General features: G+C 53.4%; 2 protein-coding genes across 2 annotated transcripts in view; one reads left to right on the forward strand and one right to left on the reverse strand.

The window, feature by feature from the left end:
* Window positions 1-27,040, reverse strand: part of PCK1 (phosphoenolpyruvate carboxykinase 1) — a 701,569-nt gene that overhangs the window by 246,517 nt on the left and 428,012 nt on the right. The gene's annotated exons all lie outside the window — the stretch shown is intronic.
* Window positions 1-27,040, forward strand: part of BMP7 (bone morphogenetic protein 7) — an 81,875-nt gene that overhangs the window by 35,847 nt on the left and 18,988 nt on the right. Inside the window, exon 3 of the mRNA XM_066387426.1 lies at window positions 21,126-21,274. Coding sequence (XP_066243523.1) covers window positions 21,126-21,274 — 149 coding nt within the window. The remainder of the gene's footprint in view (window positions 1-21,125; window positions 21,275-27,040) is intronic.

Below are 27,040 nucleotides of genomic sequence, written 5' to 3' on the forward strand. Positions count from 1 at the left end.
ACAGGGAGGGCTGTTTCCCCGTGTGCTCACCCATGTGTCTCCTATCAGACTGTTTTGATCTTTGTCAGTCTGATGGGTGACAATTGGTATGTCAATGTGGTTTCAATTTGCATTTTAGAGCCCCCATTTGAACACTGTGCCCTAAGGTACCAGAGTGCGGGCATGGTGCCCGAGGAGGCGGCCGACAGCCTTGGCAGTCACCTGCAGATCTTAACTAAAGGTGCTCAGGTGACCCAGTTACCCCTGGTGGGCTGCGCCCCGGCCCCAGTTACAAGAAGAAGCGTTGAGTTCCTTCTTAGGGGTGACATATGTTTGCTCTGTACTCTGAAAAATCTCCCGGGACTCTTGAACAAGAACATATGTTTGACTTTTCTCATGAAAGCAGATTAATTGGGGGCGAGGCAGGTACCCAGAGGCTATTCGTCAATGGCGCTCGATTGGCCCACTTGTGCAAACCCCAGGCCCCGCTCACACCCAGGGCCTCCTGGCAGGCTCCCCAAACCTGCCTCAGAAATCTCCATCGAGAGGTTTAACCTCAGGAATGTAGCCGCCCCACCGAACAGAACTGGGAGGGTTGGTTGGTGTCACTTGTGTGGCTCTTCCTGCAAATTCCCCTTCCCGGCTGGTGGTTGCTGGGATCCCTGCTGGTGCTGGCCCCTCATCCCGTGAGCAGGGTCTTGCTTCGGGACTGCGAGCGTCCTCGGGCACTACTCTGGCTGTGCGGGGCGCCCCAACCGTCGGTCCCACGCCTCCTGTGCACACCTACTCTGCTCCCCGCACTGGGAAGAGCGCTAAGGACTCCGAGACAGGCTGAGAGAGGTCAGAGGACACTGCATCTGGAGAGAGACATGGGAGCCCAGTGATCCGTTTATTCAGCCACCACTGAGCACTCCACTCCACGCAGGTGCTGGCCTCAGAACTGGACCGTGGACGCAAGCCAGCTCAGGTCACGAGGGCAGGGACCTTGTCTAAAACATTGGCTGAGTAATGTACTGGTTTCCCAGAGCTGCCCTGATGAAAAACCACAAACTTGGTGGCTTAAAGCAACAGAAATTGATTCTCTCCCAGTTCTGGAGTCCAGAAGTCTGAAACCCGGATATCCACAGGGCCAGCCTGGTGGGGAAGTCTGAACCGGTGTTCCCTGTGCATGCTTCTCTCCTCTTCTTATAAGGAAGCCAGTCATCTTGGATTAGCCCCCCCACACACACACACACACACTCCAGTGACCTCATCTTACTTAATTCCATCTGCTAAGACCCTGTTTCCAAATAAGGTCACATTCACAGGTTCCAGGGGTGGGACGTGAGCCCGTCTCTGGAGGGGATGCAGTTCAACCCGTGACAGGGAGTAAGCGAGAGAGGCAGCGAACAGGCGAGCAAGGAAGTAGACCAACTGGCCTGACCAGGTAACTGGTGGTCATTGATGGCTTGGTCGAGTTGGGGACATGTGAATGACAAGAAGGATCTGGCCCTGTGGGGCAGAACGTGTCTTGGGGACACTTCAAGGTCTAAGGCAAGGACGGGCCGTTCGTTCGTTGAGTGTGGGTTGTGGGTGGGACAGACGGGAGGCGATGATGGTGGCTGAGTGACCCTGTAATCCTCGCTCAGATGGGACAGGAGCCTTTGACTTCCCCACCGGTGCTGGCAGCTGCTCGTCTGTCTGCCTGTGTCAACCTGCTGACACTGTGGGCACCCGGTCCTGTCATGGTTTGAGGTGGCTGCCTCCTCGACCCTGCTTTAGATCCATGGGGTGGATCCAGAGGCCCCCAGGGGACAGGAGGGGGCCTGGGTCACTGTGGCTGGAAGAGGGATGGGCGGGACAGCTGTCGCAGCTTCCTGGCAGGTGGCCAGGGCAGGTGTACTAGGTTGCCCCCAGTGAGCAGCTTGGTCACCAGTGGTCTCTGAGGATGCCCAGCTTAGCTTTGGGTTCCTGCCTCTGAGGGCTTTTGGCTTTCCAGGGGGCCAAGTCCCTGGTCAGCAAAGGGTTGAGCACCTGCTGTATGCAGAAGTCAGCAGACCCAAGCCCCTGTCCTTTAGGAGCTCGTGTCCAAGCAGAGGAGGTGTCGTGACAGGTGCTGAGTATAAAGCAGGGCAGGGGTGGGTGAGAGGCAGTAGGAGGGGAGGAAGGGGCTGCTGCCTTTAGGTTTCTAGACCTCCTTTCTGCACTTAAAGGAAGGAAACAAGCCCTTCATTTTCCAGAAGTTAAAAGGTTAAATTTTTTAAAATTACTATTTTTTTCTGGGTGGGAATTTTTGTTTTTGAATCCAGAAGCAAGATGATCCTATTATGAAATTGTCCAGGTGGGATAAACCAGCTGTTAAGAGTGTGGATTTGAATCCTAACACTATGTACCAGTGTGGTCTTGGGAAGTAGTGACCCCTTGGAGCCTCAGTTTCCTTCTCTGCATAATGGAAATCATGCTTGCATCTACCTCCCAGGGTTGTGGTGAAGATGAAGGAGGTTAACATACTTACAACATAGTAAGTGCTCAGTAAAGTTTTACTACTGATAGTGTCATCATTATCACTGTCATCATCACTACCATCACCACCATCACCACCCATCATCACCATCACCACCACCACTGTCACCATCACCACCATCACCACCCATCATCACCATCACCACCACCACTGTCACCATCATCACCATCACCACCCATCACCACCACCATCATTACCGTCACCACCATCACCACCATCACCACCACCATCATTACCGTCACCACCATCACCACCATCACCACCATCACCATCACCATCACCACTACCACCATCATCACCATCATCACCATCACCACTACCACCACCACCATCACCACTGTCACCACCATCGTCACCACCACCACCACCACCATCACCACCATCCGTGGGAATTCAGAGATCTTTTTAGGAAAACGGAGTGTTCCAGGTCTGACTGTGGCACTGCTTCCCCGCCTCTGCGAACTCTCTAATTTAGGAGTTTCCAAATTTGGAGGAAAGCCCGAGCTTGTGTGGAGGTGGAGCCCCTGTTTGCATTTCCTCAACCTAGGGCCAGGCATGTTCTTTAAGTGGAAGGCCTGTGACTGATGTGATTCCCTGAGAGGAGCCCAGATCCTGCCCCGCCCCCCCGCCGGGTGTCCTCGTTGCTGCCGCTGCCCAGCTGTGTGGAGCTGGGACATCTGGCTCTCTGGTGAGCCTCTGCCTGAGCTCCAGGAAAGCCCTGGGGGTGCCGGGGATTAGCTGGCTTGGGTCAGCCTCCGCATCTGTCCCCTTGTGACAGCCACTTTCCACCGAGGCCTCTTGATCTCTCGGAATCCAGATTAAATTCCAATAATGAGCCGAGCTGGAGGCCGTCCATGGCCCTCGGGCCCTGCTTATAGCGTGGCCCCGGACAGCTGGACAGGCATGTTGGAACCACCCTGGGTGGGCTGTGGGCCGAGTGGGGGCTGAGGGGCAGGTCTTGGGTCAGTGGCCTTGCTGGGGAGTAGTGAGGGTCCAGGCATCTGAGTCTTACCCTCCTGTACTGGACCCTAAGCCCAGAACTTGACCAGCTGGGGCCCAGCTTCTTGGAGCTGGACTCACATCTGCCCCCATGGCTCAAACTCTGGTTCCAGCTGAAGGTGAGGGTGTTTGGGGGAGGGGGTTGCTCTGGTTGACAAATGGTTTTATTCCTGGAAGCTAGACCCAGCATTTCCCATCCCCCCCCCCCCTGCAGGCCCTGAGCTTGCTCCTTGAAGTGCTGCCCTATCTGTGGGGATGTGGATGCTCTGTGAGATACCCCTTGGGGGGGGGGGGGACACAGGCCTGTCGGGGCAGCAGAACCCACTCAAAGAGCATCAGTCAATGCCTAGGTCTAGATGATGTTGGCAGCTGGATGAAAAATGTCCCTTGGTCCATCTCAGGGACTTTGGCTGCCAGGAGGGTGACCTCAGAGTGGTCTCCAGGGCCAAGATTGGATCAGTGGCAGCCTGAGTCACTCTGAGGAAGAGGCAGTATCCCTGCAATGGGCTGGAGAGGGAGGCCAAGGGGCGGCTGCCAGCCCCCTTCAGCCCAAAGCAGCCCCCAGGTGATGAGGGGGGAGGAGGAAAACCTTATGCCCCCGCACTGCCCAGGTGGGGCTCTTCACCCACAGCCCTGGGCAGCCCTCGCCAGGGCTCCCCACAAGGAGGAGGTGCTCCTGGTGTCAGCAGTGCCCCCAACTGTCCAAGAACTCATGCACCTACCTGTCTCTGGTCTTACCTTTTCCTCTGAGAAGGACGTTTCCTACAAAGCTCCCTGACCCCGGCCCAGCGGCATCCTGGCCCCTTAGCAGCTCAGCTCAGCTCAGTTCAGCCCCTCAGCTCCGGGGAACAGGTGAAAACCATTCAGAATCGGCTGGCGTGGGGGTGGGGGGTGGGGTGGAGGGCCGAGCTTCTGCATTTCTGACTCATCCTGAGAGCTGTCCCTATAATGAGGTGAGAAGGTGCAGAGCGTGTCTTCCTGGGAGTGTATTGCAGTTCCCGCACCCTAGGGTGGCTCAGGGTGGTGGGTCATCAGACCCTTCCTGTCTTCATTGTGCTAAGTAGGGTGAAGGGTTTTGTGGCAGGACTGACTCTTTCTAGCTTCAATTGTGGGGAGCATGTCTGGGCAGAGGGACATGGTTGCCCTACAGAGCACATCCCACCGGCTGCTCCAGGCTCATCGCCACTGTTGCACCAGACACTTCACCCTGGTTGCGTACCTTGGAAATGATTCTACGAAGACGTGTCATCCCCGTTTACAGGTGTAGAGACTGCCCAGCGACAGGTAGTAACGCACCTGAGATCCTGCAGCTAGAAAGTGGTGGAGTTAGGATTGGAATACGGGGGTTAGATTCTGGGCTCACGTTCTTGGTCAGGACAGCGACGTGGTGTTTCCCGCGTGTACAGCTTTCCTCCCCTGGGGCTTGGATAGGGTGACGGTGCACCCCGAGCTGTGGTCCTCGGCCATGGCCACGCATGAGAATCTTGGGGGCTTTTACAACCTGGCACAGCATCGGCTGGGGGTGGGCTGGGCTTCGGTATATTTTGAAGCACCCAGGGGGTTTCCTGTGTAGCCAGGGCTGTGGACAGGTGGCTGAGATCCCTCTTCTCTCATCTGTGAGCTGTCTTATGCCCACAAGATGAAAGGGGAGAGATTTCTCCAAACACAGGCCCTTGGGTGCCCTTCTCCCTGGTCTCTTAAAGACGACTGTTTTTATTCCACGAGACTGAGCCCCAAGTGTGGTCCAGGCCCCGACTGTCAGTCTGATTGGCACAGGGACGTGGCTGACTGAGGGTGCACGTTCTTTCAGGCTCTGGCTCCGAAAGCTTCCAGAAACTTTTGGAGCCCTCCTGCTGCTCCTGGCCTACGTGCCTGGTTCCACGTCGCCTGGCTTCCGTCGCCTGCCACTGTGCCTCGGTCCCAGGGTGCGAGCTCTGGTTTGGAGCTGCTTTACTCAGGAGACAACCCAGTAGACATCTCAAGGGCGAGGAGAGCACTGCTGATGCCTGGGTCCCGCTGGACTGTCTGGGGAGGCCGGCGGGGGGGCGCTGGAGAGCGGCTGGTCCCTGCCTGCCCTTCTCCAAGCCCCACTCCAGAGACCTCAGAGCGTCGGGAGCAGAGACAAGGGCCATCGACGCCCCTTGGTTCCCCTGGGGGTCCTCTCATGTGTCACTCTGGGGAAAGCCTGCATTCTGTGACACCTCCCTGCGAGATGGAAATGCGTTAGTGCTGGTCACAGTGCAGTGGTGCCCCAGAGCCAAATGGCCCCTTGACTTCCTGTCCTGTGGGCTGAGGCCATCTGGTGGGCCTTTGTGTGTGTTTTTTTTTTAAATCTTTGTGCCTTTTATTTTCTTCTATAATCCATCCCACACTGGCCTTCACAAGGAGAATAGGGATGGGACGGGGGGGAGTCAGTGGTGACAGATCTCATCTGTTGAGTGCTTGCCACGGGCCAGGCTGATGCTTAGCAAGCGGCACCCACCCTGTCGTACCCGTCACAGTAACCGTGAGCAGTCTGTTTTCTCCCGTTTTGTGGCTGAGGTCCCTGGGGCACCGAGCGGTCAGATGACCCTCTCGAGGCCACACACTTTAGGTCGAAGTCAGAGTCAGGTAATAAGTAAAACTTTGGGTGCTGGGGCCCCACCCTTAGGATTCTGATGTAATGGCCCTGGCGTCACCTAGGCCCTGAGAACTTGTAAAGCTCCCCAGAGTGCTCCCTGTTCTGTTTCGTTCCTTCAAGGATCTGAGGGACCGTGGTCGAGTCACTTCACCCCGTTAGTGGGGGTGGAAACCCTATTTTGCCTCCCTTCCTAGGAATGTGCAGGACGTGGACAGCATGGGGAGGGGCAGCCAGGATTCCCCACGGGGAGCAGATGGGAGCACAGAGGTCCTTCTGGGTGAGGATAATACATGTCATGACGCCAAGGAGCATTTATGAGACATGTCCTCTGTGTCGGCTCTGTTCCCAGCCCTCCCCGGGGATACGATGCTCGCCTGTGGGGGTCCAGATGAGCACGTGTCCCCATGAAGTGGTCCCCTTGCAGACCTGCCTTGTGGGACAGGGCTGCTCCTTGTACATCTCAATTGATTTGGCTGTTGTCTCCCACGTTCCCCTTGTCATCTTCGCCCCCTCTTTTTTGGCCACACCTCCCTGAACTGGGAGAAGAGATGGCTGTCTTTGTGAACAGGGGTCATAACAAAGGTGATTGTCATCGGCACTTTCTATGCAACAGGCACATCACAACCCCCGAGGGAGGGACCTGGACCCACCCCGTTCTACAGACAAGGAAACTGAGGTACAATACCACAGTAGGGGGGAAGGAAAGGCAGCTTGCACCTCCCCCCAGTCCCCTTGCTTGTCTTCCTTGGCTGGTGGACACACATTTTCTTTCACAGCAATCCTAGGAATCGATAACAGTGGGGAAACTTAGTTTCCGCGCAAGAAAACTGAGGCAGAGAAAACAAAGACCTGCCCAGCTTGTCCCAGGTGCTGGCACAACTTTTGTCTCTGGAAACTGGCACATGGTAAGCACTGAGTAGAACCCATGTGCATGAATGGATGACAGAAGGGTCTTGTCTTCTTGGGCGTGGGCCTCCTGCCTTGACAGGCCACCCTGCATTGAGGCGCTTCCGGCACCTGGCACGGTGCTGGCACGGGGGGGGGTACACAACGCATACCTGTCTGCTTCAGCTGAGTAAGTGCCGGCCCAGGAGCACTCGCCCCTGCCTCTCACCGCCCCCGGCGTCTCCAGCAGCGAGCCAGTCCATCCCAGTAGACTGCCCACGTGTTCTCTCTTCCAGAACTGAAACCCGAGAACGCCTTGTTTGCAGTCCTTCTCCAAAAAGTGAAAATTGCCCCTAATTATAATACTTTTCGATCTCAGGGTAGTTTCCTTGTGATGATTATAATTATATTATTTAGAGCTGGTGTGCCAGTGGGTGTCCAGGGATGGATTGGTTCTCATCTGAAAATGGAGGAAACGTGCGGTGTGTTGTGGCCCTGGATTCCCTACACCGGAATGAGTTTGGGGAGGACAGCATTGGTATTGGGGTCCAGCTGTACAACTTGATCCGGAGCTTTAATTCCAAAAGCACTTTATGCTTGGACCTCTGCTGGGCTATAGGAGCCTATTTTTCCAAATGTATTAACATCTGTGTTTCATATCAGGGCCTGTAATTGCTTTAGCCTTTTTGGCAGGAGACAAAGAGAATTAATATTTTTCAATTTGGTCATGAGCGGTCATCTGTAGCTGGGAAGAAAAGTGCCTGCTCAGACTCAGTAGGGGCAGGAATGAGGGCTCACCAGGAGATAATGTTTTATAGCAGTCCACCATGGGTGAGGGCAGTCCTTGGTTATCTCAAGTTCAGGGCAGAAGTAGGCCTCTGGGTAAATGCTCCAGGTTCTTCCAAACACTGGCTCTTCTTTTGTCTTTCTACTGCCAGCTCTCCTCAGAGCCATTTTCTTTCTCTTTTTGCCTCCACAATACCCGTGGCTTTCCATTCTGCCCATCCAAGAACGGCGGGAGGAAAGCTGACACCTGGCTTGCATTCCAGCATGCTTGCTATCACTTCCTATCTGGGACCCGAGGCAGGCATTGCTAATGGATTGCAGCACTCCTTCCTGCCAAACCTGAACATGGCCTGACTCCTCCGGGCAGCTCCCCTCTGTGAGGCAACCGCTAGCTAGTTGAATGAAGTGGGCCTTCGAGTGAAGCCTGCAGGCCACTGGTCTCAGGTCGGGTTTCCCTGTAGACGACCCTGAGACGAGGATTGTGTGTGTGAAAATGAATGATTAGAAAATGTTTCCAGATAAGGTCAGAGCATGGGAAAGTGCCCCAGAAAAGCAGGCAGCCAGGCAAGGGGGCCATGCCACAGAGAGTCCCCTGGTGGGTGACTTAGCCTCCCTCCTCCTGCAGGGGCTTCAGGAGACAGTTGCGCCCTTCACGCCAGCCGGCTGTTATACCTTCACATCCATCAGGATTTAAGGCACAGGTTCTCGATTTCGGCACTACTGACATTTGGGGCACATCATTCTGGTTGGGTGCTGCCCTGGGCACTGTAGGGTGCTTAGCAGCATCCATAGCCTCTCCCCACAAGACGATACAGCCAGTTTTGACAACTTCAAGATGTCTCCAGACATTGTCAAATGTCTCCTGGAGCAGTGGTCCCCAACCCCCGGGCCACAGACTGGTACCGGTCCGTGGGCCATTTGGTACTGGTCCGCAGAGAAAGAATAAATAACTTACATTATTTCCGTTTTATTTATATTTAAGTCTGAACGATGTTTTATTTTTAAAAAATGACCAGATTCCCTCTGTTACATCCGTCTAAGACTCACTCTTGACGCTTGTCTCAGTCACGTGATACATTTATCCGTCCCACCCTAAAGGCCGGTCCGTGAAAATATTTTCTGACATCAAACGGGTCCGTGGCCCAAAAAAGGTTGGGGACCACTGCCCTGGAGGACAGATTGCCTCTGGTTAAGAAGTATTGAGATGGAGGGACGGGGGTCAATCCCCGGACGCTCACAGGTGAGGTGGAGACTGGCACCCGGGAGCCAGGCAGAAGCATCTGAGATGCCGCACCGCTGGGTGTGCGGAGGAGAGGCTGCTGACCCTGTCCGCTTCTGTTGTCTCCTCCCTTCCTTCCCGTTTATGCTGCGGAGCACCCGCCCCCTCGTGACGCACGCTCCACTGCAGCCCCGCACCTGCTCACAGGCGCCGTGAGGCACGCTCCACTGCAGCCCCGCACCTGCTCACAGGCGCGTGACGCACGCTCCACTGCAGCCCCGCAACTGCTCACAGGCGCCGTGACGCACGCTCCACTGCAGCCCCGCACCTGCTCACAGGCGCCGTGACACACGCTCCACTGCAGCCCCGCACCTGCTCACAGGCGCGTGACGCACGCTCCACTGCAGCCCCGCACCTGCTCACAGGCGCCGTGACGCACGCTCCACTGCAGCCCCGCACCTGCTCACAGGCGCTGTGACGCACGCTCCACTGCAGCCCCGCACCTGCTCACAGGCTCCGCGGGCGCCGTGACACACGCTCCACTGCAGCACCGCACCTGCTCACAGGCGCTGTGATGCACGCTCCACTGCAGCCCCGCACCTGCTCACAGGCTCCGTGGGCGCCGTGGTCTGGGATGGTCGGGCTTCTTGAGTGAGAACTGGATTATGAGTTCCTTTGAAGGGATGGGACCTTTTTTTTTATTTTTGCTGTTCCTCGGAATCTCATTGGGGACTTTTTAAGGAAGATACTTGGGCTCATCGGAGGCTTTTTCCCCCCTTGATGTTGTGGGTTGGAGATGTGGTGGGCTCATCCCTTGTTTCCGGGGTTGGGCCCCAGTTTCAGGGGAGTAGGAGGGAAGCCGGATGGTTTGTGAGTCAGCTTTGCATGTGGGACTCAGTTAGAAAGAGGAGCCCCCTGAGAAACCTGTCATTGCTTCTCAAGAGAAGGAATGGGGGTCCTCCTTGGAAAGCCTTTTCCGTCCCCAGCACATGTCTCCATGCCCCAGGAAGCGCCACGCTGAGCTGTGTTCACACAGCACAGGAGGACTGGTGGGTGCCAGCCCCGATGCCCACAGCGTCCTCTTTTGTCTTTTTTTTCATCCCTGCCTCCCTCCAGGTGGTTTTTGGGCTCACCGCTCAGAAAAACAACTTGCATGTAAGTGCCTGACTCAGTATCTGGGGGAGTCCCCGAAATATGATGGGAGATGAGTACCCACCTGGATGGACTTTCGTGAGTCAGGGGTGTGAGGAAGTGTGGCACCTGGCACAGCTTACTGCGTCCGCCGTGTCCTCAGCCTCCCCCCTCCCTCTTTGGTTTAAGGATTCACAGTCAGAATCCCTCACTTTGCGCCGAGCTGTTCTGATCTGTCCTTTGCTTTCGGAAATCTTGACGTCTGGTTGTCGCGACACATGCCTCTTCCGTCTGCAAACTCTGCTGTTAAGTTCATCTCCTCTCTCCCTCGTCCGCCCGCCCGCCGCACTTCCCGTTTCTGCCTCTGGTTTGGAATCTGAAAACAGCCTGTGGTTCTTTAAAAAGGAGGTAGAGAAGATGACCCTGTACGATAACTGTGTTTGTGTTGGTTTGTTTATTCCTTGAATGTGCGTGAACGTGGCTGAATTTACCTCGTTCTATTTTCGTCTGGAGCTGGAGGCTGGAGGAAATGGGGCAACCAGGGAGAGTCTCCGCTGATGAGTCTCCCGTCCTTGGCGTCCCGCCCGCCCACCTCCACCATGCCAGCTGCGCGCAGCTGCCCAGCAGCGTGGGATTTCCAGGGCCGTCTCAGACGCTCTGCGACACTCCCCACAAGGCTTGGCTTTTCCAGGGGGGACCCCAGAGGTCTTTATGTGTCACCGCAGGTCTGTCTCTGAGCACTGCCATCACCAGCGTGACTCACCTCTCGTCTCTTGGGAGGTTGAAGAGAATGACAGGGCCTCTGGTTTCCAGAAATTCTATGACCCAAACCCTGGGACTGTAAGCAAGGGGGGGGGGGAGGCAAGAGTCGGGTTCAAAAGTAAACCTGAGACTGGCTTTCTCGCCAGCTGTGGCTCCTGCTTGTCTGCTTGTTCCTCCAACACGCGCGATGGAGGAGCTGGTCCTGATAAAGGGGTGCCACAAAAATAGCCAAAGTGAACCCCAAACAACCGGCAGCTTCCACCGAGGGGCTCTTGGGGGGGGGACAATTTGGCAACCCCCCGATTCCAGGGGTAGGACTGTGGAGGGTGGGTCATGGAGGTACCTGGGTGCTGACCAGTGTCTGTGGCCCGTGGGCATATGGTCGGGCAAGGGACTGGACTGAGGCCCCAGGGAGTTGGAGGCAAATCCATTTCTGGAAACACCTGAGTAATTTGGAAAAACAGCCATTCATCCTCTTTTGCTAACACAAACTACAGGAAGTGACACCAGAAAACCTCCTCGGCTGGTGGTAAGAATACTCTGAGGAGACCAGCCCATCTATTCAGTGTATCTTTGAGACCCACTACAGGCTGCGCTGTTCGCTAGATGCAGGGCTGACAGTGGCAAGCCAAGGGGGACCGGTTCCTGCCCACGAGGAGCTTAGACTCTGGGGGGGGGGGAGAGGAAGACCCAGGGAGCCGTGCAAGGACATTTCAACCCCAGCCTGAATGCTAGAAGGGGGGGGGGGGTGTCTTAGAGGGTATCACATGAGGATCCGCCCCTCAGGGCGTTGGTGGACGCTTCCCTGGGGAGCCGCAGGATGAACAGGTGTGACGGAGGTAGAGGGGGAGAGAACAGTGTTGCAGGTAGCGGGAGCAGCATGTACAGAGGCCTGTGGGAGGCTGGAGTCTGGGACAGATGATGACAGCCTGTAAGGAAGCTGGAGCCCTGGGGGCTGGTCAGGAGGAGAAGGGGGTGAGAGGGGGTGTCGGGGGGATGGACCACCCCGGGCCTTACAGGAAGGGTGACTATACACCTTGTGTGCCCACCTGGAGTTATAACAGCACCTCCTTTCTCTCCCAGAAGTTTCCCGGTTTGGACATCCAGTTATATAGTCTCCTTTATTGTGGAAGACATTAGGGAGTTTGGGCTTTTTATCCTAAGAGCTAAGAAAGGGTTAAGGCAGGGCAGTTATCTGTCAGGTTGCTGGGGACTGGGAGTGTGGCACAGGAGGAGTGGGGAGGAGAGAGCCTCTCCCTCCTGTGGGGAGGCTTTTGCAAGCTTCCCTGACCTCAGTCTCCCCACTGTGACGGGACAACAGCACCTCCCTCCCAGATAACGATGGGCTCTCTCGGCGTCAGGGAGCCAGACCCGTTCTAAGATTTTGGATCTTAAATGAGGGTCAAAACGCTGCAGTTGTGAACTCCTTGCTTTAAGGGCTGGGGCAGCTTAAATCCAGTGGGAGAAGGTTCACATTGACATTGAAGTCTGCTTCTACCCAGAGCCCTGAGCCTGTGGCTGACGATAGCACCCCATTTAATCCACAATCCTCACTGTTTTCTCCGCTTGACAAACAAAAGAACCTCAAGAACAGAGGTTGGCTTGCTCAGGATCACGCCGCTGGGATTGTAGAACTTCCCAAGGACCCACAGGCTTGTGATGTAATGCCTGCATCCCTGACTACTCAGAGTGTGAACCAAGGACCACCCTGGGAACTTCATCACAAAGAGGATCTTGTGTTCCACTCGGATCTCCTGATTGTTTTCTCCTGCTGGTAGATGCCTCCCTGATGGGGGAGAACCTTCCATTTGGAGTCGTGTTCCTCGTTTCTCTCCACCTCCAGCCCCTGTGATCCCTGTGTACGCACAAGTTCAAGAGCCTCTTTATCGCATGCCCTTGCCAGAGCTGACCTTTCTCCACAGCAGGACTGCTCAGAGACTTGTCAGAGCTAGTGTGCATTATGAAATCTCTAAGGGGCAACAGTCATGGTGCTTCCCAGCTTCATGTAAATACTGTACAAAGCGTTTTTGATTTTTGACCCTCCCATTTTCCTCTCCTGGATATCCTTCTAATGGGAGGCAGTTTTCAAGATCCTGTTAAACTCCAAACCCTTCATTGCACACGGGGAAACTGAAACCCAGCCTCTAATGGCTGCTGCTTGCTTCCTGACTTTGACAACATGGGCTCCCTGGACTCAGGACAGGCGTGTACTTGACCCTCCTGTGAATGCCTAGGTGTGGGAGCAGGAGAAAGGAGGAGGGAGACAGACAGACAGACAGACAGACAGAAGGTCACCGGGCAGGGAAGACGTGGGCTGGTAGGAGGAGGATTCTACACTTCTTTGTGTATTTTTCCACCTTTCTCTCAAATGACTTAATTTTAGTCTTCCTGGATATGCAGTCTTAGTGTGTGTTTAAAAAAAGCTTTGGACCTCCCTGACTTCATCTTCCCGCTCTGGGGACGCCAGGGACTGTTTGGTGACTGGGTAGAAAGGCAGGGCACTCCCTGGAGCCCCAGGTGGGGTGCTGGGACGAGGGCTGTGTCCTCCCCAGCCTGGGGCTCAGGAGGAGCGCTCCCTGGACCAGGAGCCTCGCAGCGGCCACGCCCGACTTCCTCCATGGCTCCTTTGATCTCCTTCCCGGCTTCCCTGCAGGGCTGGGGTTTGGATGCTGGTCTGACTCCAGGTGCACGGAGCTGCCTTCCCAGCCTGACTCATCCTTAGCAGCAACATGCCTGCTCTCCTCCATGACATCACGTTAGTCTGGGAACGCGCTGGCTTCTCTGTCGCTCTCTCTCTTGCTCTGTCTTCTCTGTCGCTCTCTCTCTTGCTCTGTCTTCTCTGTCGCTCTCTCTCTTGCGCTGGCTTCTCTGTCGCTCTCTCTCTTGCTCTGGCTTCTCTGTCGCTCTCTCTCTTGCTCTGTCTTCTGAGGAATGTTCCCCAGGCCCGGCAGCAGTTCACAACATGCAGGGCTTTTAAGATGTCCAGCCGTGCAGTTTTCCAGAGAGCCATAGGATGAGTGTGAGGGGTCAGAGCAGGGGTGAGGGAGAGCATCTACTGGTAACTGCCAGTGGAGAGCCATTGTTTCCACCCCCTGCCTAATGCTCCCCCCGGCCTCCCGGTTCTCTGAGGACCAGAACCTTCCCCTAGTCACAGAGGGCTTGTAAGCTCCAGCTGCCACCCACCTCTGTGCTGTCTGTGCACCTGCACCCTCTCCTTGTCAGCCTCTCTCATCGCGCTTTGCACATTCTGTTCCCTCTGCTGGAATGCCCTTCCTGCCCTCCTGGCTGCATTGGCCATGCTTATCCCTGTGACCTCCCTCTGGAGACATTTCCCGAGAAATGTTCTCCCTAAACACCCTTGCCTGTCACGTCCAGTCCTTTTCCTCCGTCTGCTTGCCCACAGGACTCCTCCCTCTCCTTCCGGCCCCCTGATCAGGGCTTGGTGACCCTTCTGTGTAACACAGTCACAGCCTCTAGACCCAGAGCTCCATCTCTGGTTGCCATGGTACCTCTGGCTCTAGCAGAGTGCCCGAGACACACGGGGCATTCAGCAGGATTTCAGGAGTGACACTCCGTTTTTTCCCTCTTGCTGCTGTACAGATGACCACACACGGCTTCAAACAACCCAAGTCGACTGATTTCACCGAGCTAATATCAAGGTGCACCCAGGACTGCATTCCTCCCGGAGGCTCCAGGAAGAATGTTTCCTGTCCTTTCCAGTGTCTAGAGGCGCCCACATTCCTTGGGTCCTGGCCCGCGCCAGCAGTCCTATCACTCTTAACTCTGCTGCTGTCCTCCATATCTCCTTCTCTGACCCTCCTGTTCTCTCTTTCACTTATAAGGACCCTTGTCATTATATATGGGGCCCACCGGGGTAATCCAGGATCATCTCAAAACCCTCCATTTCCATCCCCAAACTCTCAACCAGATCGTATCTGCCAAGTCCCTTTGCCATGCAAAGCAACCGATTTGTGGGTTCTGGGATCAGGACATGGACCTCTTGGGGTGGGGGTTATTCTTCTGCCCACCACAGACTCTGGGGTCCATTTCCCTTTCTTTGATGGGAGGAGGCCCTTGGCACTGGGCCAGTCACATTCTGCATTGGATTCTGTCTCTTCTAACTCTGGGCAGAGGATCCTGGCTGGGAGCACCCAGGTGACAGATGGCTCCGTGTGCCTCGTGTCACTTTCTGTCTGGGGCATACTGTTCCCTAGCTGAGGATGCTTTCTGAACTCCTTGACACCTCAGTTGTCTCATCTATAAAGTGGGGCTCGTGACTGTGTGCACCTTGTTGGGAAAGAAGGGTCAGGGCAGAAAATGTCACTCAAGAGCTTGTTGCACAGCGGGTGCCCAGGACGTGGTGTTGGGGCGCTGAGGCCCAGCCGTGCCTGCTTGAGCGGCCTTGGATGACTCCAAAAGTGGCCCTTCTGAGTCCTGGCTTGCATCTGCTCCTAAAGGTGATGAGCTGTGTCTGAGGGACCCTGGGGGTCGCGTGGGGGAGTCAAGCTGGGTCTGGGGCTGTGACGGCAAGAGCCACCCTAGAACGGATCCTGATTCTCACGCAGCCACCAGCAGCTTGTGCACAGGACAGAATCTCTGGTCTTTCCAGCTAAAAAGCAGCCAGAGTAGATTTCCAAGGTCCTTTGAGCCTATGAAGACCTAGACATCTGGGACCCACTGGCAGGTCGGAGAAGGTGTTATTTCCACGGTTCTGCAGAGTAGGAGGGATGAAGACTGACGCTGGGTCCTGAGCCTGGACAGGGACTGTCCCAGGTGCTGAGGCAGTGGGCACTGGGTGACCCAGCTGGCATCTGTGTTTCCTGCGGCTCCTGCTCCTACCTGGAGGCCCCGGGGCCACAGGAATCCTCCAACTTCCGGTCTCAGCCTTGCTTTGCCGGTTTCGGGGCTGGGTTCCCTGGAGCTGTGTGTGTGCAGAGTGGTCATTGTCCTGAGGCCCCGGTCCAGAGGGTGACATCCTGCATCCCACATGAGGATCTCACTGCCACTGGACTGTTTCGTGGGTAAAGGCCCCTGAGCTCACCGTCTCTAAATAGTCCCCAAAGAACCAGAGCATGGAAAAAAGGACTTTCCACCTTCCCACGTTGGAGATTTTTAAAATACCCACTTTTCCATCGCAGTAGAACTTTCCAGGGGAAGGGGGGCTGAGAGACGCTGGAAGGAAACCAGCTCCTCCTTCACCCTGTGGGTTAGATGTCACCATCCTTATGAGTGTCCTGGGGCGGAGGAGCCTGCAATCCCCAGCGACACCCCGATCCCAGGCTGGTGGTTAAATACAATATTTACACCCCCAGCACTACGGAGTTGGGGTCACTGGTGGTTCACAGCTCACAGGGAGCAGCAGTTTGGGGGAACCTGGCTTTCAGATGGGGAGTTGACCTACTGGTTTTTCTGCTTTTCCTTCATCGGAAGCTGAGATGCTGTGTAAGAAGGAGGCAGGAATGCCAAGTTGTAGACCAGCTCGCTGCCTCCTGTTAGCTGGGAGGAGGTACAAGAGCCAGGCCACCCGGCTTGCCCAGGTGTGTCCCACAGATCCAGCAAAACATAGAAATGCGTTGCTCCCAAATGGGTCTCGCTTTTTGCAGAAATAGAGCTGCGTTGCTAAACTGAGACAGTGTCGACAGACAAGTATAGAGGGAAGCAGGTCACTTCAGAGTGAATTGTTGCTGGAACTCTGGGGTTGCGGGCATTCAGGATTTTCATGCATAAACCTTAAACATATCATTGGTGTAATGACATCGGGCTGTGAATTTTGGACTTAGGTCATCTCTGTCCATTGCTTTAAATGTAGCTTCGTTGAGATATATACTCGTAACATGTACAGTTCAGTGGTTTTTAGTATATTCAGAGTTGTGCAACAACAAATACCGCTATTCAATATTAGAACATTTTCATCACCCCAAAAGGAAACTCTACACCCAACAACCCTCTCCCATTTCCCTGTTCCTCACTTGTTGGCAACTACTAATTTTTCTGTCTCTGTGGATCTGCTTCTTCTGGACATTTCGTGTAAATGCTGTCATCCAGTGTGTGGTCCTTTGTGTCTGACTTCTTTTACTTAGAGATTTCAAAGTTCATCCAGGTCGCAGGGCATGTCTGTGCTTTGCTCCCTTTTGTAACCAAATAATATTCCATGGTAGGGATTTGCCGTATTTTGTTTGTCCATTCATCAGGTGGTGGATATTTGAGTTGTTGGATTATTATGAATAATGCTGTTGTGAGCATTTGTGTATAGGGCTTTTATCTTTCTTGGATAGTAAAATTACCCAGACTTCAAAAAGTAGGACAAACTACAGCAATTGACAGTAGAGCTGCATATGGTCCCAGTGATAGGAGGAATTGTTACTGGTCATATTGACAGTAACAGAAAATCTACATGAGCATACACTTTCCTGATGAATTCTGGAGTCAAACGACCATCCTTTGAATGGATATGTGGTCTATTGACTTGTGGATCTTTGGAAGTCATGTAACAACTGGGATCAGGACAGATCAAGTCCCCAGAATTTCCTGCAGTTTCTCAGGGAATGTGCACTAACACCTACATGACAACTTGTAGTAACTGTAGAGATGCCCCAGGGAGCCTTGACGTTGTGTCCCAGGCCGGTCTTCACTTGGGTCTCACCAGTCGCTGACGAAGGTGACGTTATCTTCACTTTATAGAGAAGGAGAGAGAGAGTCTCAGGATTTAGCCGGCTCGACCTAGTTTTCTCCGTTCCCCACCACCGAGGTCTCATCTCCACTAGAATTTTCTCTGCCCCATGCAATATTGTGACAATAACGTGCACCACGCAGGATTCAACAACTACTTCCTGTGCCTCTTGTCCCTCTGGGAGAGGGCAAGTTGAGGTGACAGGCTTCAGTACTCAAGTTTGGAGATCACCGTGTGAACGATTGGCTTCACCTCTGAACCTCACTTTGCTCCCTTGTAAATTGGGAACAATAATCCTTCTGTTGGGGAGAACCAGAGAACTGGAGCAAGGAAAGCCCCTAGAATTTCAGCCGTGGGGACAGTGGAGGAATGCATTTTGTTTCCTTGGGGCCCTTCACCCCGAGTCTTTCCCACCTCTGCTCTCACCTGGGCTGGGTTGGGGAGGCCAGCGTGTCCAAGGTAAATAAATGTCACAAAGGGCTTGTTCAGTTCCTCCTGGTTGTAAGATCCATTGTGTTTGGGTGAGATGCTCCAGGTGGCAGCTAGACATTCCCACTTTCCCACCTGTCTGTCTGGACTTGGCTGCTGAGCTATTTCTCCATGTTCATGTTCATGTGGGCCAACCCCATGCCTGGGTCTTCCATCTAAAAGTGAAGCCTATGTTAGTATCTTACTCTTCCCACCTCCACAAGGCTCTCCTGTCCTGATGCCTTCAAACAAAGGTTTGGCTCTTCCAAATGAGCCTGGAACAAAGTGTGAGCTGTGGCTGGGAGGAGAGGAGCCGGTGTACTCACAGTTGATTCATGGATGAGTCAACACTAACCTTTAACATCTGGCCCTCAGTGTCATAGCATGTAATAAGAGAATGCTTAGTATCGTTGGGCAAGGCCCTAATTCATCAAAGGCCTAATTCTGTTCCTTAAGTTACTATTTGTTGTTCTACTGCCCATAAGGGCCTATGCGGATAGCTGGTCACATTTTCCTACAAATAACAATTTTCCAGCGAAGTCACCACCCAGGTTTGGGACTTCTGTGCGGTGGAGTGGGTGTTCCTGCAGAAGCCCTGGGAACCTGACTCAGTAGGGAAATTGTTTTGGTTCAGAGTGATGTTTTTTTTTCTCTCATCAAATTGTTGAGGTAGCCCTCCATATCCAGGAAAGTCATCAAGGCAAATTAGAGATGAAGACAGCAGGAAATTCTTGTCTGTAAGTTTAAAATTTGTGTGGACAGCCCCCAAGTCAGTTAGTTATGAAGCTACGACCAGAAGGAGGGAGGGAGATATGGACGCGTCATGGGAGGTCGTCTCATGGTTTTTATTCAGTTTGGACATGCAGGTCAAATTAAGGGTCTTCAAAATCCCTTGTGTCTCTAAAAAGACTCCTTTGCTTCTATAATCTCTCTGTATTAGAGAGAGGAGTTTCTTTTAGATTATAAAGGACTTCAGTTTGGCTGACTAGGACACAATGTAGCATCTTATACAGTGTGTCCGTAAAGTCGTGGTGCACTTTTGACCGGTCACAGAAAAGCAACAAAAGACGATAGAAATGTGAAATCTGCACCAAATAAAAGGAAAACTCTCCCAGTTTCATTCCTATTCAGTGCAGTTCGATGTGGGCTCACGCACAGATTTTTTTTTTTCACGTACAGATTTTTTAGGGCTCCTTAGGTAGCTATCCCGTGTAGCCTCTACAGACTCATCACTGACTGATGGCCTACCAGAACGGGGTTTCTCCACCAAACTGCCGGTTTCCTTCAACTGCTTATCCCACCGAATAATGTTATTCCTATGTGGTGGTGCTTCATTATAAATGTGCCGATATTCACGTTGCACTTTGGTCACGGATTCGAATTTAGCGAGCCACAGAACACACTGAACTTTCCTCTGTACCATCCACATCTGGACTGGCATGGCCGTGGGCTGCTCCGCTGTATACACGGTGTTACGTCATCATCTGTGCATGCGCACATGCTGCCACATCATCCTACAGAAACTGGGAGGGTTTTCCTTTCATTTAGTGCAGATTTCACATTTCTGTCGTCTTTTGTTGCTTTCCTGTGACCGGTCAAAAGTGCACCATGACTTTATGGACACACTGTATTATGACTACACTTTGTCAGTTTAGCAGCAGGAGTCCCATTCCATTCATTATATTCCATTTCATATATTGTGCATCGCATAAATCAGCATTTTCTCAATTGGGTTCAAGAAGTTGATGAGTGAAAGAGGGGGATATGGGGCAGCTTGTAGTGGGGGTAACTCCCGTACCCAACTTGTGATCTTGGTGATGTTAAGATACTTTATATACTAGAATTCTGCTACCTAGGGAATGTAAAATCCATCCATCCTTCAATCCATCTACCACCCATCCATTTAGCCGTCCTTCATCCCCTACAGCAGGGGTCTACAAACTACGGCCTGCAGGCCACATGCGGCCCCCTGAGGCCATTTATCCAGCCCCTACCGCACTTCCTGAAGGGGCACCTCTTTCATTGGTGGTCAGTGAGAGGAGCACAGGATGCAGACGCAAAGCGCGTCCTCACTCATGTACAGTACTACTTTCGGTGACACTGGACGCATGCGTCACGGCTCCGGAAGCGCATCATATCACTTGTTACGGCTAGCAGTGACAAATATGGAACCGGACATTGACCATCTCATTAGCCAAAAGCAGGCCCATAGTTCCCATTGAAATACTGGTCAGTTTGTTGATTTAAATTTACTTGTTCTTTATTTTAAATATTGTATTTGTTCCCATTTTGTTTTTTTACTTTAAAATAAGATATGTGCATTGTGCATAGGGATTTATTCATAGTTTTTTTTTTATAGTCTGGCCCTCCGACGGTCTGAGGGACAGTGAACTGGCCCCCTGTGTAAAAAGTTTGGGGACCCCTGCCCTACAGGGTCAGTTGTGGTCTTGCCTATTTTGCTACTGCAACGTGTGAGGAAGAGAGAATTAGAGGACCATCTCTATTTGTAACATCAGTCTCGGAGCTCACCTCGTAACTAACGTCTGGTCAGTTCACGAAGAAGTTGTGTAGCCTGGAAATGAAGAGCGTCTGTACTAAAGCTCAATTTCCTGGGCTCAAGGCTGAACTTGGCAACTTCCTGGCTAACTGGCCTGGGGCAAGCCATGGTTTTACCATGTACTCAGTGGAGATGGGGATACCCCTGCAATCAGGGTTGGGAGAATTGAATGAGATAATGTGACAGTGCCTGGCAAATGGTAAGAAATCCAGCAAATATGAACTACCGTTCCCTGAGACATACAGCAACATGGAGGTTGTGTGATTCCAACCTTCCCAGATTCTGTTCCGCTGGCACCCCTCTAACTTGAAGGGCGAGCTTGCCCCCTGCCCCCTGTGTATATCTCTTTACACCTCTCCTGCAGTCCATTTTCCCATCACAGCTACTAAGGGGTCTCGGTCTGATGCACACACTTTTAGGGACCAGCCGACCTCCTCCTACTTCCCCCACCCCACACAGTCCTCGTCTTCATCTGTCTGGCTGGATCACTGGGTAACTGAGCAGTGACCTGCTGACCCAGAGCCTGCGTCTCCTCCTCTCTTGTAGGGAGTCGGACCTGTTCCTGCTTGACAGCCGCACCCTCTGGGCGTCGGAGGAGGGCTGGCTGGTGTTCGACATCACGGCCACCAGCAACCACTGGGTGGTCAATCCACGGCACAACCTGGGCCTGCAGCTCTCCGTGGAGACCTTGGATGGTAAGTCCCCAGCCCCCGCCCAGCTGGCTCTGATGCAGCCTGTACTCCTGGACTTATGTAGGATCTCAAATGCTCGTGCTTGCTTCCATCAAGAGCAGGCATCCCCTGTGCCCTCCCCAGCTAGTCCTCAATGTCTAGCCTTTTGATCCAAACCAAAAGTAGCCAGTAGCCCCTGTGCACGAGATGATTACACAGTTGGCTACTGCTGTATTGGGTGAGGCCTCTTTGCTCAGCGTGTGGTCCCACCGCAGCAGGTTAGAAATGCAGAGTCTCTGGCCCATCCCAGGACTGCTACACCAGCACCTGCATGTTAACGAGAGCCCCGAATGATGCCTGAGCACATAGCAGTCTGAGCTTCAGGACACGGACATTCTGAGCTGTCCTGCACATTGTAGGATGTTTAATAGCATCCCTGGCCTCTACCTGCCCAGTGCCCATAGCCTCTCCCAGTTGGAACATCCAGACATTTCCAAATGTCCCCTGCAGGGTACAATTGCTCCTGGTGAAGGGCCACTGCACTGGTTGGTGCAAGGCATTCAGCCCCTTCCAGGAAACACTAAATGAGGTTCTAAGTCACAAATACTTGGAGAACCAGCTGTTTGCCTGCCCCTCCTCCAGCACCTTTTCACCCCCCCCCAACCCCCCCATCCCCTACACACATCCGTCTTCTCTGGGAAGAACTGATGGGAAGGGGAGTGGGGAGCTGGAGTAGGTCCACTTGTACCAATTTCTTCTTCCCTAAAGTGTATATCTTATTAAGTGGGGATGGTTTGGAGATGTGTAGTAGCTTCTTCATGAACCAGTTTTAAGAAAAGCCATTTATAGTAAAATAGATAATACATGCCCACGGCTCAAAAGTCATAGGTTGCAGATGTGTGCCACGGTGAATAGTTTCCCTCTGGCTGCCTTCCCCTGGCTGCTGAGTTCCACCTCCCAGAGGCAACTGCTCTTATGTGATTGGATATCTCTTCAGAGATGCTCTCTGGGTATTTAAGCAATTACATACAGATTCTGTTTTCCTTTCTTATTTTCCTCCCACAAGTGGTGGCAGAGTATAAACAGGGTCTTCACCTTGCTTTATTTTCACCTGGCAACTTATCTCGGAGGTTGGCCCTTTTCAGTGAGTAAAGAGCTTCCTCATTCCTTTAAAGGCCGTGTGTGTTTGTGTTGGTGTTTGTGTGGAGTGAGCGTGGGTCTGCCACTCACAGGCTGTGTGACTCTTCAGAGCCTCAGCTCCTCACCTCCAGCATGTACGTGATGAGAGGTCTTGGGGTGTTGGATTGTTCTGAGATTAAATGAGTTAATATAGAAAGGGTTTACAAATGGTGCCTTAACATGCATAGGAACCCCCGGGCATCTTGTTGAAAGGCAGGTTCTGACTCAGCAGTTCTGGGGTGGGGCCTGGGAGTCTGCATTTCCAAACAGTCCCGGGCGATGGAGAGGCTGCTGTTCCCTGGGCAGGGATTTAAGTATCGATGGCTGAGAACAAGACCTGGCTCCTAGTATAAGCCCTGGATGAGAGTTCTTTTTATTGTTGTTATAGTTGCTATTGTTGTTGTTATTGTTCTTGCTACCAAAAATGACTTACCCAGTCCCCTTGGGAAGGACATCTAGGTGTATCCTTGCCTTTTGCTCTTACAAGCAGGGCTGCAGCGGAAACCTCAGTGCACACCTCACTATCCCCTCGAGCGAGTCTGGCTCTGGGATAAATGCCTGGAAGTGACACCATTGGTAGATTTGATAGATATTGTTAATTTGCCTTCCTGCAGGGGTCGTTCTGTTGGCACCCCACCAGCTGCTGCATCCACGAGGGCACCTGCTTTCCCATCTCTGTCAGCCCAAGTTCTCAGACGCGTCCATCCCTGCTAATCCCACAGATGACAGCGGGATCTGTAGTTCTCTGTGGTGCGGGAGGCTGCGCCCTTTCCCAGGTGTGCCCCGCGCATCGTCTGTTCATCCTCTGCCCACTGTTCTCATCAGCGGCTCTTTTTTTTCTTTACAGTCTAGGCACATTTGGCCCTTTGTGATTTGAGCTGCAAATCGTTTCCCAGTTTGTAGTTTTTCTTTCCACTGCGGTGAATACTGGGTTTTGCCAAGTGGATTTAGACAATGTGGCTGCATTTGATAACCTTTTCCTTTATCGCACCTGGGCTTTGCCTCTTTTCCTTCCTGTCAGAGGCCACTGCTTTGGTCTGGAGCTGCCCCCTCTGCCTGAGCTTCTGAAAACCAGAATTACTCGCCTCAGGCCCCGGGCCACGTGGGAGGGGGCACAGAGTTCAGGACCACACTTGTCTTGTTTCCTGGCCAGTCTTCTTTCTGCTGATGGTCCCGCAGCCTTCCCTGCCCTCCCTTCCCCTGTCCACATTCCGGACACTTCAAAGTGGGTCTTCGAAGGTGCTGGGTTTTCCATCCTTTTATATTGGCTTGGCAAACTATATCTGGCGGATCAAATTTGGCCTGCCGCTTGTGGTGTGGCCTGTGAGCTAAGAAGAGTTTTCACATTTTTATATGTGAAAAAATCAAAAGAGGACTATTTCGCGACGTGTGAAATGATATGAAACGTCCACTTCCAGGGTCCGTAAATACAGTCCAAGTGGCACACGGCCGCACTCAGCGGTTCGTGTGTTGTCTACGATTGCTTTTGTGCTGCAGCAGCAGCAGACTTGAGGACTTACGACAGAGACTCTGCGGCCCAGGAAGCTGAAAATATTTATTATTTTCAGAAATACTACTTATAGAAAAAGTTTGCCACCCCTGCTGAGGATCATGGTCTATTGAGTGTGAGAAACGCTAGGTTGGATAAACAAAACAGATTTTTTTTTTTTCAAACAGATTTCTCTTCAAAACTTATCAGAGCTTTTATTTTGCTGCTGCCCATTGTGAATCTCCTGATGGGGAGCCGATTTGGCAATAGATCCCTTAAACCTTTCCCTTAAAAGCCCCCCGTGGAACTTACTGGGAGTGAAGGCAAAGTGAGGCTGAAGTAGACTTGATTTCTCTCTTCAGGGGGACGATTTCCCTGGACTTGCAGATATTGGCTAGAGTAGACCTTCCAACTTGACCCCTGTGGGTCCTGTGCTTCTGTCCTGTCTGCCCTGCTGGCTCGGGTGGCCCAGGTTTGGTTTTTCTCCGAAAGTGACACTCAGTTCCGTTTCCGCTAGTGTTGGGTTTGCTGTCATCTTTCTCCCGCAAAACATCAGGGTCTTTGTGCCCCTTTGCCTCTAACTGTTGCTCCCCCCGCCCCCGGGATGTGGACAGGGCTCAGCACTTAGCAAGGTGGCACCGCCTGACGGTCAGAGCGTGGGCTCAAGAGCTGGTCAGACTCCCCAGGCTCAAATTCCCAGCTCCACAGTTTCTAACCATGTGACCCAGGGTGAGTCACTTAATGTCCCTCATCTGGAAAATGGGGTTAATAATCATTTCCACCTCCCAGGGTGGTGGTGAAGGATTAGGTGAGCTCATGCAGGTGGAGAGCGTAATTGCTCAGCCTGCGGTGCTCCTGTGCTCAGCACAAAGTTGGTGCTTTGTGCCACCCACTGTCTCCTGTAATCCTCCCCACCCCCAGCGAGCTGGATGTTATCATTACCATCCTATGGTGCAGGGAGCAGACTGAGGCCCCTGACAGGTGGCGAGGCTCCACATTCCAGCAGCCGCCCGGGGACCCCTCTCCATCCGCGGGGAGTGGAGTCTGGTAGGAGTCACCGATGCTGCCAAGAGTCAGGGCAAGAATTAGGCACTGGAGCCCTGACTTGGTGCCCTGTTTCCTCCACTCCTAGATGGGCACTAGGGGGTGGGTATTACCGCCCTGGGACTCGGTCTGTCCAGGTGCTGTGCATGTTACAATATTTGATGTGGTTGCCTAAGTCAGGGAAGGGGCAAAGTTTACCAACTGGCCAGTTTGGCTCATTAGGCATGTGAAATTTTCACCTTTTGGGAATAAGATAAGAAGCAAGTGAGGTCAGCATCCCCAGACCACAGGCTCCTGGCCGTGAAGTTCTTTTTTCCCTGCCGTGGAGTTTGTCCAGCATGGTGCCGTCAGAATTCCGGGGAAGGCACAGTGAATATGCAGACTTCTGGGCTCTCCCCCAGAGTCACTGATGGTGAGTCCGTGAGGGTGGGCCCAGGAATCTGCTTCCTCTCATGAGCTCCTTGGGTACCGTGGGGCCTGGATCGGTGATAACACTCCAGCAAAGTTGTGCCCTGTGTTTTGGGGTATTCCCATTAGTAAGATGGTGCCTGGGTGATTGGCTTCCTTCAGGTTCTGAGTGTCAACCTTTTCCTGTTAGATGTCTGCACTAGTGAAAGACCAGCAGGGCCCGCTGAGCAGTCTGTGAATTCTGGAGTTCATGCTGGGCAGCCTCATGCCCACCAACTGTGTGCCAGCCTGAGCTGCCTGTAGAGACAGCCTGGTCCCTGCCCCAGGACCTCCCACTAGCGTTAACATAAACTCATGAGCACCGCTGCTCTGCTCAGCATCTGGGTAGGCCAAGTCCTTGTGGGGTATGGCCCCCATGCCCAGCTCCCGGCCCCCATCAGGGAGGAGACGGGGCACCGGGTCAGGGGTATAGCATCTAATCTTTGTCCAGTCCTAGACAGCATCTTGCAGCCACTAGATAGCTGCTAGAATATGGAACCCTGTCACCTGTCAGGGCCTCAGTTCCTCACGCATATAGTGGGCATGGTGGTGGTAGTGACATGGGGGATAGCTTCCGTCCCCAGGAGGTCCCATCATCACAGACCTTTTTTAGAAGCTTTGTGATTGGTGCGAGGTGAGCTCTCTGCCCACCTGGTCTCCAAACGCCGCCTAGACCACCCAGGCAGCGTGTCTGTTCCCACTGCCTCTTGCTGCAGCCTTCCTGTCTGTCCCCCCTCCTAGTGGCACAGCTGGGACTCTGCCCTGGGGGTGTGCCTGGGTGGGGGAGAAGCCCATAAATTCCCGGGGAACCTTTAGCTCATCAGAAACCAGCTGGGAACCCCCAGCTCCCCTCCAGGACAGGACGCGCAGGCCAGGGCACTGGTGCCTGCATGCCTTTCCCTCCTTACAGAAGAGAGGAGAAGCGGCCCCTCCCCGTCCTGAGCATGCAGCCCGTGCAATCCCCCACCAGGAGTGGGTGGGAGAGGAGAGGAAGGGCACCCTGCATGGAAGGATCCTGACACATTATGGCCCCACTGGCATGGGCAGCTAGCCCCTGAGAAGAGGGCTGTCCAGGCGGTGCTTGGGAGAGCAGGCCAGGCTTTGTGCCCCAGCTCCTGCGCAGACTCCTCCTCCAGGCAGCCTTGCGGGATCTTGGGCAGCTAGTCCCTTCATCTGTTCCATGGGTTTAATAGTGACCGGGAGGAAGACAAGGGTGAATTCATGCAAAATGCTGGACCCTGGGCCTGGCACCCTGTCTGTGCTCTCGAGTGTGAGACATTATTATTATTGTTGTTGTTGATACGTTTAATTTTCACAATGGCCCTGCCAGGTTAGCGCCATTGTTGTTACCAACATCTTACAGATGAGAAACTGAGGTTGAGAAGGCCAAGCAACCTGACCAAAGTCACTCAGCTCCAGGTAAACCTTGACGCCACGTGGATTCTGACTCTGTTTGCAAGAAAGCTCAGAGGAGTATGGTCAGCAGGGACCAGACTAGGGGGCACTGTATGATTAATGAGCCCATGCTGGGGACAAGGCGGGGCCATGCAGACAGAGAGCCCTAAACCCTACCGGCTCCTGGCTCCTGCCTGGCTGTTCTCACCACGTCCCCTTTCCTTTGAGGGAGAGAG

The sequence above is a fragment of the Saccopteryx leptura genome, chromosome 5 (genome assembly GCF_036850995.1).
Source record: "Saccopteryx leptura isolate mSacLep1 chromosome 5, mSacLep1_pri_phased_curated, whole genome shotgun sequence".
NCBI lineage: Eukaryota > Metazoa > Chordata > Mammalia > Chiroptera > Emballonuridae > Saccopteryx > Saccopteryx leptura.